The sequence below is a fragment of the Natator depressus genome, chromosome 1 (assembly GCF_965152275.1).
Source record: "Natator depressus isolate rNatDep1 chromosome 1, rNatDep2.hap1, whole genome shotgun sequence".
In the NCBI taxonomy this organism is placed as follows: Eukaryota; Metazoa; Chordata; order Testudines; family Cheloniidae; genus Natator; species Natator depressus.
In genome coordinates, this window is record NC_134234.1 from 134,022,584 (window position 1) to 134,037,244 (window position 14,661).

At 41.1% G+C, this 14,661-nt stretch overlaps 1 protein-coding gene across 2 annotated transcripts in view; it reads right to left on the bottom strand.

The window, feature by feature from the left end:
• Positions 1 to 12,317: 12,317 nt before the first annotated feature.
• GEMIN8 (gem nuclear organelle associated protein 8) overlaps positions 12,318 to 14,661 on the bottom strand; it is a 37,215-nt gene continuing 34,871 nt past the window's right edge. The window contains exon 4 of one of the 2 annotated variants that reach the window (XM_074945954.1): positions 12,318 to 14,145. In XM_074945954.1, the coding sequence (XP_074802055.1) occupies positions 13,889 to 14,145 (257 nt within the window). In that variant the 3' untranslated portion in view covers positions 12,318 to 13,888. The remainder of the gene's footprint in view (positions 14,146 to 14,661) is intronic. The other variant, XM_074945946.1, reaches the window with a different exon arrangement.

The following is a 14,661-nucleotide window of genomic DNA, read 5'->3' on the forward strand; positions in this document are numbered from 1 at the left end:
ACAGTTAGTTGGCGCCGACTTTGAAAAGGGTTGGCAGATGTGTGGCCTGCATCTGAACGCATAGGTATAAAATTACTAGTATGGGAGTAACTAGGCAAATGAGACAATGTAATGTCAAGACGGGTGTGACTCTCTGTTAAGCCTCTTAGCATGACCAGCATGAATTGATCAGCAATTCCCTAATGGTGATCCTTGGACCACTGGTGATCTGCAATGCACTTCCCTGAAAGTTCTTGGGAGCTGGATGGTCATATGGTACTGGAGTCTCTTAATTTCCAGCTCACTCTACAATTGTCCAGGCTCTTCCTTTCAAAGAAGTATCTAGATGCCTGTAAAAAGCAGCTAGAAACAAGGAAGAACCACCATCCTAGCCGCTTCCAGTAGGAACCACTACTATACAGGAGGAGGAGACAAAACAGAAATTACCCTCAGGACAGCAAGGCACTGGCTGGCAATGGAGCGGTTAGCCACCTGCAGGAGAGGAACGTCCACAGCAAAAGGGAATGAGACAGCCAGGTAGGGGAGCAGAGGGGAAAAGGAGCCAAGAGGCAGGGAAGCATGTAGAAGGGGAGATGAGGACCAGGAGGCATGTGCTTGGGAAGAGGAGGGAGAGTGAGGAGCAGAACAGGAAAGACGAGGAAATGATGAACAAAACAAGAAAGTGAATAACTATTTTTCAACGGTTTTCAAGGAGCCACCTGCTGCTTTATCTGTAGCTGTAGCAGCATGTCTACAGTGGGTGGGTAGTACTGGGTCTTGGATTGTGAAGCTTTCCCCACCCCCACTCCTTTTTCCCAGTAGTTCCCTCTGAGTCTTATAAGATTTTCAAGCTTAAAAATTCCAATTGTAAAGTTAGCGACTTGTAGCCATCAGAATAATGCAAGATCTCCAGGGAGAACAAACACACAGCTATGTACAGAATTTATCAACAGCGACAATGCAAACTTTTCTTTCAGATACGTCCGTGAGTTTGTTAATGATGAAGTTTCAGTACTGCTGACTGAATTAAATTTGTAAGACAAAAATGCAGCTGCAAACTGAACTGCATATGTGATAAGAGAGAAATGACTAGGCAGTCCTGACCACCTATGGTTACCATATATATACAGTAAATTTACCCCTCATTATTAATATTTTGGTGCTCCTTTTATATACAAATAGAATTATTTTCTACTCCTCTGTGTAATCACTTAGTAGACTTTTATTTATTTCAAAGTGTCTATGCAAGAGAGATGCTTTCTTTTTTTCTCAGTATTTCAACCATGGCTTAATGCTAAATCCTAATCTCACTTAAATCAGTGGGAGTTTGCCATTGTCTCCAATAGAAACAGGATAGATATGAATCTGTTATAAGTGCAGTGGAATTTGGTTGGCAATATTAGAGTAGCCTGTGTCTATGAGAGAATTGTTTTGTGATGTCAGCCCTTATAGTATCATACAGATGTCATGCATAATTATTTTTGTATATTGGATTTTTTTTAAAACAGTTATTTTTTCAGTACTAGTCTAGTGTCATTTCCAACGCACAACATTCTGCCCTGTACTCATTTATGTTGGTTCCCTGTCAGTTATGGCAGGAAACTGAACAGACTGACTGGATGGAGTTTGGTAATAAAATGGTTAAAAGATTGGTTTTGTTTATAAACTTCCATCACTTGTGGTCCCACCACATTCAGAACTCTGATCCAGGAGCGCAGTGTGCAGGAGTACATCCCCTGCCATCTGCTCCCATAAAACCTTGTGGAGATTCCCACCTCCAGTTATGTTGCACATTTTATTCCTTGGAAGTTTATACATTTTTATAGGAACCTTGATATTCCACCCTCTTTTCCCCATTTTGCTTCTAGCTTTCCAGCTAAGAGGCTGGTGGATCTTCCTCTGAAGCCAGTCTGTGTAACTGCATAAGCATTTAGCTGATTATTATGGGGGAGAAAGTATCATGCATTGAAAGAGTGTGCATAGTGTCTTCACAGTGCTTCAGTAAAGCCCAAGGAATGAGACACAGAGATTAGGAGTTGAACCCTGCTTTTTTATGACCCATTCCAACTCCCATTGCCTACAATGGAGTTGAAACAAGGGCTTATAATGCAGAGCAGAGCACTACAGCATCAAACATCCACTTGCCCAGGCTGACGAAGAAAAAATGTAAACCAACGCAAGGATGCCTGCCTGGGTCTGCAGTCAGACAGCTCCAGTGCCACAACTTAGTTCAGAGCTTTGGCAAGATGCATTAGAGCAAAAACTGACCATAATCTTGTCAGATTTTACTGCAGCTGTTCAGAACACTGCATGCAGTAGCAAAACTGACACAAAGCAGATCAGTTTCACTCTGCTGTTGCTTGGGAAGTTTTGACCAGCAGCTGAAGTACTGGAGCTATGCACTGTGTAGTATAACCCAAAATGGAGGTTGGGGAAGGGTAAATTAGCAGAGACCCAACTCCCACCAGGCTTGCTGTAGCCAGGAGGTTCTGGGGATGATTAAGGAGACACACAGAGAATGTTCTCTTCCAGCAGCCAATGGGGGATGGGAGTCTTCAAATTTACCAGAGACCTAAAAGCTGGAGATCACAAAAAATTGGAATAATTGAGCGGGGCTCAGGGACAGCAGCACACTCTCCTTTCTCATCTATGGCTGGCAGTGGAGAAGGTGACTTGGCTTCTTTCCTGAGCAATACCTGTGGTCAGTGGGGCCACTCATCTATGACAGTCATTTTAATTTACTTCTCTGGCCATTAGGTGTCTGGAAAACTTTTCATACCCTATGCATGAGGGGTGGATGTCTGTGACCAAATAGGTAGGGGGGTGTGTGTGTAGGTAGGTTGTTGGAGAGAGTAAAGGAGAAAGAGAGAAATGGGATAAGCTGATACAAGAAGAAGAGTTGTGAGAGAGTGACTTTGGGAGGAGCAGGACTGGATTAACCAATGTGCACTTGCATAGGGCCCCCATCTCAGTCCCTCCCCCCCCACTGGAAAAATACCCACTGAGTGGTGCTGCAACATCGCAACGCCACTCACTGAAGAAACAGTATGGAGTTCCCATCCACACAGACTACTTGTCGCCTTGCTCCCAGCTGGAAATTTTTCACTAAGGTTGACAGGACTATAAAAAGAAGGGACATATACCCCAAGAGACTTCTCTCTTTTCCCTTCCCCTCACATTCACTGCACCTGAAGCAACAATAGAAGCCTTCACTGGACTCTGGGAGAAGAGGTCCTGACCTAAGAATGTTGGTCAGTAAGACTACTGAAAGAATGTGGTGAGAAAACCTTGCTTCAAATTTAACATAGTTTGTTAAATTAGGCACCAGCAGTGGTTTATCTTTATTTTTCTTGTAACCTCTTCTGACTTTTATGCCTCATTACTTGTACTCACTTAAAAATCTCTCTCTGTAGTTAATCAACTTTATTGTTTTATCTAATCCAGTGTGTTTAAATTGAAGTGTCTGGAAAACTTCATTGGGGGTGCCTAGTTGTGTGCATAATATTTCTATTAAAGAAATAACAGACCTAATATAACTTCTGTTGTCCAATACAGGGCTGGGCCGTACAGGACATACATTTCTGGGGGAATATCTGGGACTGGGGTTGTGTTGGGGTCTCCTTGCAGTATAACCAACGCTGGTGAGAGCTGCAGTTATACACAGACGCTCAGGGTGTGGCTTGCGTGCTGGCAGACCGTTTGTGAGTGGCCCAGGTGGAGCTACTTTAGCAAGGCATTGTAAGGCACCCAAGATGCAGGGCAGGGGTGACACAGTGTCTGGACTGTACACTGGTATGTCACGCCAGGATGCTGGGGATGGGTTGGGTGCAGCTGAGGTGTTGGGGGCTATAGTGAGTGGAATGTACATCAAGGCTCCTGGGGTGTGTGTGGGGGTTCTGAGGATAAGTGGGGGGCTGGTGGAGGGTTGTTAGGGCATACATGAGGTGGAAGGGCCATTTGAGGATCTGTGTGGGGGTGAGGAGAGAGGGCCATTTGGGAGTCTGTATGGGGTAGGAGCACTTTGCTACCTAGTTTACAGAAGGTAGGGGTCTCCAATTTCCATAGGGCACAAGGCCCCACCATTATTTTATCCAGGCCTGGAGAGGAGGAGGTATAGAAGCAATGCATGAGGATGGAGGGGAAGAGAAAGGAAGAAACAGATTACACAAACTAGAAACAATTTCCCCATGCTAATTTTCCTCCTACTGTTACTCACACCTTCTTGTCAACTGTTTGAAATGGGCCATCTTGATTATCACTACAAAAGTTTTTTTTCTCCTGCTGATAATAACCCACCTTAATTGATTAGTCTTGTTAGAGTTGGTATGGCAACCCCCATTTTTTCACGTTCTCTGTATATATCTTCCTACTGTATTTTCCACTGCATGCATCCGCTGAAGTGGGTTTTAGCCCACGAAAGCTTATGCCCAAATAAATTTGTTAGTCTCTAAGGTGGCACAAGTACTCCTCATTCTTTTTAGAAAAAAGATATACTCTGAGAATATTTTTTTTTAAAGTAGGGTGAAGTCAGGAAGGGAAAGAAGGTATATAACAAAAGCATTGGAGATCATTTAAAAAAAATTAGACAGCTGATTAAAGTATATTGCATAACTGTTTAATTCCTTTATATTGCAGGGCACATAGCTTTGTGGTGGCGGAAATGCAGAGGGATCTGCATGGTTCTTTTCCTTCCTAATAAATGTTCAGTAATTTTTCAAGCTCTGCAAAGAGCTATCACTAAGCCATCTAATATTTTATACATGTTGACAAAGACAACAGACATTTTCCAAAATTATATCTTTAGTTAGTAGCATGGACAGTTTTTCAGTTGAACTATGTAAACTAAAAGTGAAAGTAATATTGGATCTGAAATGTTGACAAATCAGGGCAAAACTGAGGTTTTTGCCATTTTGATTTTGAAAAGTGTTTGTTTTAGCATCTCATTCAAACATCTTAGAAAAGTTTTGATAAGAATTTTATTGTATCTATGACTCTTGAACAGATTCCCCAGGAGAATGCACTGTGTCATATTGTGTAATAATACCATGGCATCTCTTTTGTGTCGTCTTAAGCTTTAAAAGCTTGGTAGGAAAACTGTTCATTTTCCAGGAAAAAACTGTGTGCTCAATTAGTGCTTTTTTATTATTTTAAAGCTCTGTATTTCAACAACACTAAATTCCCACGTACTCCTGTGGGATGGGATGCTGTGTATGATCAAATCCAGCTTGCTCTTCTACTTTCATGAGTGGTTTCATTAAACTGAAGGGAAGTACCTGTGTAAGTAAGGCAAGCCAGATTAGACCCAGAATGCCAATTTGCACAATACAATGCAATATTCTAGCTTTACGAACTGCTATCAATGCAGGATTGTGAAAAAGTTTTAACAATGGTTATTCTGGGGAAACAGGTCTCATTTTGCTAGATTTGAATAATGCAAACTACATTGGCAGCCTAAAAAAGCAATAGGAGGGCACAGAGTATAGTAATGCAGTTCCAGCACTCTCTTTCTAAACAGAATTTAACTGGTTTTGACAAGGGAACTAGAGAACATTTTTAGAGCAGGTCCTTTGTAGTGAAACATATTAGTAAAAGGCAAACCATTAATCCTTCCAAGTGCTCTGCAATGGCACTTCTGTAGTCGAGAGATCCCTGTTTATGCTGCAGTAAGAGAAGTGCATGATGACCTTAAGAGGGACTTTCACAACAGAGCACAAATGAAGAGAGTATTTATGCCATTTATTTTGTCAGTAATTATCTGCATTTGCTTCGCTGTTGTGGAAGATTAGTATTGGACTAAGAGTTCTCCTTTACAATGCAGCTGTTCCTCCGTCTTGTTCCTGCAATGAATTCATAATCCACTGTTTATGATATCACATTCTGTTGCCATGGAACTTAATGTCACAAATTCAGCACCATTCTTTTCAGTGCAAGATCAAGTCTGAAGAGGAGTTGTGCGAGAGAGCATGCTTCAAAATTCTAAAGTCTGACAGCAAGCAAAAGGGATAAGAGCTAATGTGAAAAACACAGGGAAGTTCCCAGGAGACAGATATATATATAATTGGTGACTGTAGATAAATGATAATGGGACATTGTAGAAAAGCTGGCAATGCTATTGCCCATAGTGTTCCTATTCTATGGGATCGACAATGGAATTGGGAAACACATGATAGGGAACAATATTGTATTGGTCCCAGAGACTGAATAAGATGAATTAATAGGACTTTCTAGTCTCTATTGTATACAGTTCCATGACCTTCTATCTCCAGAGCTGCTGTTAACAAAAACTAAATTCATTAATACATACACAGAAAATAAACAGATTTTTAAAGGAATAATTGTAATGTTTTCCCTAATGTGATAATCGTTTAAATTCCCTACTATTCTCTTCGATCACTTAGGCCCCTGATTCTGCAGTTGTGTAGCGTTGCCTCATTTGTGAGTAGGTCCAGTGGGACCAGCTCCATTGTCACACTGTCAGGATGTTTCTGACCCAGTGTTGTGATGTCATTTCAGCATGTTGCAATATTACACGATAACACCTTGGCTCAGCATCCTCACTTTGATATGAAAATATCATCACAACATGAGAACACCAGGATGGGAGGCTGCATTCAATAACTCCTCAGTCCTAGTTAACCACATTGCAATTAATATACATTCAACAGGAATGCAACTTTATCAGTGATACATACTGTACAAGAAGAGTCCTCAGGGAGTTAGTTATTGAACAAACATACATATATTTCCTACTGGGTATAGTGCTACCATTTTCTTGGTTACTGCAATGATCTTCTACTATTCACAGGCACTGACACAAATTTTACTTTATTTCAAAAGCTTTTCATTTGCAGTAAGTACCTGATGCAAATCAGACTTTTGTTCACCTTTAGAAAAATACATTACCATTTATATTTTCACTATCATAGTTGCATTCGCCGAACAGTGCAACCCAGTTTAGGAAATAAGCAGATTTGGTCCAGGCAATTGGTAACTGGGACAACGAACTAGAAAATATGGCCTTAAAATGAATAAAGAAAATACTGAAGTCACATGGGTGACGTGTGGAACCAAGACACATGAATACCAGCATCAAGAACCAGTACCTACATCAGGTTTCTGCATTTAAGAACCTTGGAGGCTGCTTAGCGGCGAATGGAAAAATTGACAGAACTGCAAGCAAGGCTGCTGAGCGTGAGGAAAGCCTGAGTGATGAGTGATTTGTGATAAGTGGACGCTGAACTACTTCAGGGACAACTATACAAAACCAGGGTAAGACCAGCTCTTCTGTATGGATCAGAGACGTGGGTAACCAAAGAGAGGTGCTTGAGAAGACTTGAAGCCATTGAAATGAGATGTTTGACGGCAGTGAGAGGGGTGACTTTACTGGACTTCAGGCAGAATGATGTAATCAGGAGTGAGACCATGTTCTGTGGCATCAGAGAGAGGCTGCAGGAGAGGAGGCTGAGATGAGTATGGGCATATACGAAGGATGGATGAAGGAAATCCCATTAGGGAGACATTTGAGACTAGAGTTCGTGACCAAGAAAACAATGGATAGACTGTGTATGGGAGGATGCAATGAAAATGGAGTGGCAAGCCTGAACCCAGCTAGCTGGGAAAAGGGGAAGATGATTATTATTTATATTTCCACCACAAGAGTATTTCCATCCTCTGCCACACATGGAAGGAACAGTACATCATAATCAATACATCATAACCAAGACAAGAAATACCAAGGTATGTCTGCTATAGAATAAAAATTGCACTAGGAACTTAGTAATTCTATCAACCCTTTTAGGTAAAAGGAGGTTGAGTACAGTAGAACCTCAGAGTTACAAACACCAGAGTTACAAACTAACCGGTGTACCACACACCTGATTTGGAACCAGAAGTATGGAATCAGGCAGCAGCAGAAACCACCACCAATAAATAAAAATAAATAGATAAATTAATAATAATAAAAATACACTACTAAAAAAAATAAAGGGAAAGTTTAAATTTTTTTTGACAAGTTAAGGAAACTGTTTCAGTGCTTGTTTAATTTCAATTAAGATATTTAAAAGCAGCATTTTTCTTCTGCATCGTAAAGTTTCAAAGCTGTATTAAGTCAACGGTCAGCTGTAAACTTTTGAAAGAAAACCCATAACGTTTTGTTCAGTTATGAACAACCTCCATTCCTGAGGTGTTTGTAACTCTGAGGTCCTACTGCATTCACAATACTGCTGACAAGTATATGCAAAACAACTAACCCAATGTATTAATATGTAAAAATCATGCAGAATTTATTCAATTATACAGTATAAACATTGACTATATAAGACATTTCTGTAAAGGGAATTTTGAGAACGTAGAGCTTAATAAAATACTGGGCATGGACTACTTTTCATGGTATGTTTGTACAATGGTATTCTGGCTGGAGTTGGGGCCTCTAAGGATTACGATAGTACAAACATTGATAATATTCTTATCACCCGTGTTTATGTGCCCATCAACATTACTCCTCAGAGCTCAACAAAATTTTTAAAAAGTAATTAAAATTGTTACCAGAAATCTGACTTCAACAGAAGTGCACCTGGTTATACCAAGAACAAATCTGACCCATGATGGTCAGAGTGATATGCTTCTCAGCTGCAAAAAAAAGAAGAGAAAAAAAGAGCTCCTGAGAGTGCTGTTAAAAAATTGAGGATTGTGTAAAATGTCGGTGGAAAGGAATGTGAGTGGTTTACTTTTCTCACATGAAGCAGCAAAAATTAGGTAAACAATGAGTATCAAGTAAGAAGGAATTTTATAAGAAGAATGTGCCCTCAAGATAAGACTATGAATCAGGGACCATGTTGCTCCCCAAAGTGCAGTCTAATGGAAACCTCAGGTGAAATCTTGTCCTCACTGAAGTCAATGGCAAACTACCACTGACCTTACTGGTGCCAAGATTTCATTCCTGATCTTTAGTGTAACAGAAATAAGAGATACAAGATTAAAATAAAAATTAAAAACCCAGAACCAACATTCTGACTTCTGCTTGGAAAAGAGGAGATATGGTTGCTAAACTATTTCTCCCAAGAGGAGCTTATTTCTTTGGGGAAGAAACAAACCAGAAGGATTGGGGTAGCATTTTTTAAAAATTATTTTGGATTTGAAGAAGATTTTTAGGCAACAAGTCTCAATGTAGTTCAGGAAATCAGATCCGACACTAGATTGGAAATGACGTAGAGGGGAAGATTAGCCATGATTGGGCTGAATGGTATTGTCCACCAAACATGTGGGGTGCTTAACATTTCACCTAGTGTTCAGCTACTTTCTTTAAACAAATGGATTCAGGACTGTTGTAAGAATACTCAGCTGCAATGCAACATGATCCTTTCATGTTGATAGAATGTGTAGTTAACTAAGAGGGACTCTAGAGAATTGTGGCTGTTACATCACTATGTTGGGTAATATTTTCCCAAACAGCCTTGGACTTTCAGAGGAACAGAAAGAAAAATAAGTTTCTGATCACAGAGATCATATTTCACACAATGGGCAGTGACCACTTGCCAATTTATTCAGGCCAAAATTTTCAATCTAGGTGCCTAAAGTTATGCCTCTAAGTCCATGTTTAGGAATCTAAATGAAACCGGTTCAAATTTCAGAGATGCTGAGCAGTGAGTTATGATTTTGATGGAACGTGGGAGTGCTCAGCACTTCTGAAAATCAGGTCACTAATTTAGGTGTCTACACACAGGCACCCACATTTGACCAATGTAGCTTTAGCTTTTAAGACTGAACTGAATCTTTTAGCAAAGGGAACAAAACAAGATACAAACACCAGAAACTGATGCCTTATAGGCCGGATCTGTGCATGTTTTTCACAGAGGTGATGATATGATTTTGTTGTGACTTGCTCAGGAATGGTGTATACTAAAAATGCCTTCTGCGTGAGTCATCTGAATACGGGATATAGAATCTGTAGCCAATCACCATGCAAGAGGATTCTGGACCTTCACCACATGGAGAGAAAAAACACAAAAGAGGGAGCGCATCAGTACAAATGAGCAAACTATAAAGGTAAAAATTGATCATGCCAGTTAGAATAGCCACTAATAAGCCCACACGTATCCAGGCAGCTGCAACCATGAGAAAATGAAACAATCAGCTGCTCTATGGAGAAATACTTTCACAGGACAAACAGATCTTTGACAATGTTTCCATTGTGTGAGCACAAATAGGTTTTTTTGGGGGGGTATCAGAGGTGGAGGTCATCACTTTGCATGTTAAAAATTGTGTCCAGTCATGACAATTTTTAATGCATTTATAAACAAGAAGTGTTTTACCATTTCCCCCCCAATCTTCAAAGCATTTTTCAAACACTATCAATCTTTAGAACATCTTTAATTTTTTTTTGCATTGTTCCCATTTTAATGACGGGAAAGCTGAATCACTGAGATGAAGACCAAAATTTTCCATGAGGTCCATTTTCCTTACAACCCAGGGCATGAGATTACCACCTGCTCAGTTTTCACCCCAACAATCTGGGTTTCAGCTTATGTGTTCAGGTGCCATTTGACAAGCCCTGATGTCTGTTTTTTTTGATCTATGGAAAAGGTTGCAATCCTAAGCGGAAGGAAGGAGGCAGTCCAGCAACAGCAGCTGCCGCCTCCAGGGCCAGGCTGCTTGTGCAGCTCGTGGCTCTGCGCAGCCTGTAAGTGGCGGGCAAAGCAGCCTCGGCAATGCTGGTGCAGACCCTGCAAGTGATGGGGGTGGGACATTGGGAACAGGCAGAGAAGGGGTGGGGCTTCGGGGGAACAGACGGGGCAAGGAGTGGGCCCTCAGGGGTCTGGTTACCAGCCATTAGAAAGATGGTAACCCTAGGCGTGATTCTTCCCTGTAGAGTCAAATTTACAACTGTGAAAAGTGAATGCAAATAGGGTGTCAAATGCTACCACCAGTGAAAGAAGAATTCTGACTTGGTAGCATTTTACTCCCACTTTGCACAGGTGCAAATGATTGCACAAGGTGTAAGGCCAGGGAGAATCAGGTATACAAAGTCCATTTGTGCTCCTCAACTCGAGAGGCTGAAGTGATAGAACATGGTATTATTTGAGCAATATTACGAAGGCATGTAATTAAGGACTGCAGCATAATACATAAGTGCAAGGAGTCAGGGGTTGTCCCTGCAATCTCAACATTGGTATTTGCTCACATCTGAGTCCTTAACTGTGAAGCTTCCAAAATCTGGCTTTCGGAACATCCCAGATTCTTTTACAAACAAAAAAGATGGAACAACAAGAATTACTGTAATAAAAGGCTTCAAAACTCCACTGAATTGCCTGTGTGTGGAGTGAGTTGGCTAAACATGATGCAACAGCCTGTCCCATGAAAGCTGGGAGATCTGTAGGAGGGAGCCTCTTTCCTGCACACCTGCAGATGAGAACTCCTCTCCTCCAAATCCGAGATGCATCACTCCTGCGGTGCATCAGGTGTGGGGCTCCCTCCTGCGAAACTCATGAGGAGTCAGATCAACCCCTCCCATAAAAACCTGAGAGAGAAATTAAGGGGGAGGAAATCTCCTCCCAGAGATTTCCCCACATTATTCCATCTGGAGAGGAGGGGGAAACAGAGAAGAATGTAGGGTTGGCCCCCCTTGGAACAGGTCATGAAACCTGCATTTAAATTCCACAGATCCACTGTAACTCCATTTTAACTGTCCCCTGGCAGCCTGCCCTCTCACTCCCAGGCATTTCAGATCTATTTCACCTGGGCCTACTCCTCCTTTACAGAAGATCCCCTTCATGGAGGGGGCTCCACAAAAACATATACATCCCAAGAGTGTATTCCCTGGCAAGCTCTTCAGGAGCAGAGAAGTATGAGGGGGTGTACCTTCCACCCCAACCCGACTTGGATCCCTGAGCTAGCAAAATAGCCGCTGATGTTGCAGGGGCAGCTAGCTGAGTCCCCCATTCACATGGGAAGAGAGAGATCTGTACATGGATCTGGAAGGGAAGATGCCCTTCCCTCAAAAAGCACAGCAGCCCTCCTCACCCACTTTGCACCTTACCAGATAGGCAGTGAGCGGGCCAAGGGTTCCTGTGAAGCCCTCATCTGCACCATATGTGCTTTTCACAACTTAACTAAGTTAAAGCTGCACCTTGCAAAGTGCAGCTTTCCCTGGCAAACAGAGAGAGCAAGAGAAGGTTTACCATACCTGGGCACTGAATAAAGTGTTATACAGCTGGGGCAGGGTGTAAAAACAAATAATTTTTATCACAGAGTTTTTATGAGAAGATAAAAGTTTATTCTGTCAATCAAGAGCGATCCTAACAAAAACACTAATTCCTGACATTTCATAGTCGATCACTAACATGCCATGACAAAATTTCAGTACACCAAATGCAGGATTACATTTCACAACCCCGACTTATTTTTTGACCCTGTGTACGAGCTTGTTAGTTCAATTAGATCAGTAATGAGTCTTGGGAGTCTGGAAGCTTTTAATTGCAAGGAGTTCAATCTTACCGCTTCACGTTATGCTAAAATGAAGTGGGTTCAGTTAGAATGAAAAAAAAAAAGAAGTACTTTTGAAGAAGCTGTAGCACCAAGTGATAAGAACAAGGACATTCAAAGTTAAATCTGAAATTTGTTTTCGTCTACCTGGATATAGCAAAGGGCAGAGAGATTAATGTGTCTATTATATGCCACACATGCTATAACAGCTAGACCATACAGGCAAGTACAGGACATAGCTAGAGCAAATTAAACTGTTGGAACTTCAGCCTCAGCCTTCTCCGACCCAAAAACGGGTCACCCATGTTTATGACAGTTAAGATACTAATATGTTTCTTTGCAACCACTTACGATGTAGCATGAACATATTGCATATTACACAGAGAGGCCATTTAATCATCATATTCTTTATACAACTCTTTCTACAGAAAAATGCTTGAAGTCCATATTACTTTGACTGGGTGCAGACTTATTTTGGTGCAAATTACGTATACAATAGTGACACATAGCTGCCTTTCAGAAGGATTTTCACTATTGCATATCCAGAGTACTCACTTTTCAACATTAAGGGCTTAATTCTGCCTCCTTTATTCATAGTGAGTATTGCTTACTCAGTAAGTTCACAAATCAGTGGAATTATTAGTTGAGGAAGGTGCTACCCAATGTGAGTGAAGGGTGACAGAACAGGAACCTAAGCCTCTCCACTGGCATGGCAGCAAAAATGTCTAATTGATTTGATACATAAAGAAAAGAAAAATTAAACCAAACAGTTGTATAATAAAAATGGCCAAAATTTCTTTTTTCATGTTTTCATATAAGTTTGCTTCTGAGTTGAAATTCTGCCTGCCAAGTTTGAGACTGGAATAAAAAAATTCCTGCCTTATTATAAAGCTTTCAAAAAGCATTCAAATGGCTGTGCTACAGTAATTTAGTATTTTGTACCTTGGCCAATTGACAGCAGGATCCCCAAATCAAGGATGAGAGTTCAGAGTTCACAACACTTCAAGCTGTACTGTGTTAAAGTTGATCTCAAGGCTACTACATTAAAAATAATAAATAAGTGGACCATTTGTAGAGATTTTAGTGTTGCTGAACAGTCTTCCCAGCTCACTAAGTGCAAACAAACACTATTTCATTTCCTGCGAGCACGGTCAAGGCAGATCAACATTAAATTAGTGAAAATATATATTTTAAAAAGAAGTAAAATTTCACTACCCCTACACTACAAATCAAGAATTTAGCACTTCTCTGTGGAGATGCTATAGGTTCTGAAAACTCTGATAGACAGATTAAAAAGAAGAGGGGGAGTGTGCTTGGCAGGGTGGGAAGAAGAATAAGTGATGACCCCGGATTCATTTATTGAGCTGTGTAGCCCGACTGGGCACTCACAGCTGCAGCGCAGGACTGCTAGTACAGAAGATGATACAGCTCACAGTTTCAGAGGGATAACAGGCCAGTACTTGGGCTGCTTTTTATCACAGTTCCTATCAAAGGCAAGTTGCATGGCAGTCTCCATGGCTTGGATTTTGGCAGCACCCACACCATAGAGTTTCTTCATTTCAGCCATACGTCTCTCCCCGGGTCTTTCTGCAGGGGGTTGTACCGAACGTCGTGTTGTTAGGTGCAGGTCATGATCAGCTTCGACATACATGTCCTGGTGCTCGGCTTCAAGCTCCTGCTGCTTTCCTAGGGAAAAAAGAACCTCAGAAGACTTAGTATTTTATTAGGATACCACCCAGTCATGCTTTAGCTCTGCTGAAATCTCACCAATTTGTTATTTTGTAAGAGAATACATATTCAAATGCATGCTGGGCCCATGGTTAGACCTGAAGAACACAGACACTCAAAGTGTGGCTTATTGTTACATTCACAAAGCAAATTTCATATTACATATCATGCTGCATGATGTAAGAACACCACCGAATCACATAACTAAAAATTAAAAAGAGAACAAAGTGGTCTGACTTGAATCTTGAAGTTGTTGAGAATCTTGCATTTATAAAAACCAAAATTGAATCAGCTTTGCCTCATCTCTTCCTTACACATTTAGCATCCTGTCAAGGTGGAAGACCCAGTGCTGGAAGTAATTACTTTGCAGCTGTGATGAGATGATACACAAAACAGCATAACTTTAGTTGAACCATAGCCAATTGTATCCAGTTACATATTCTACACGCAAAGAAGGAACAAGCCAATATGTCA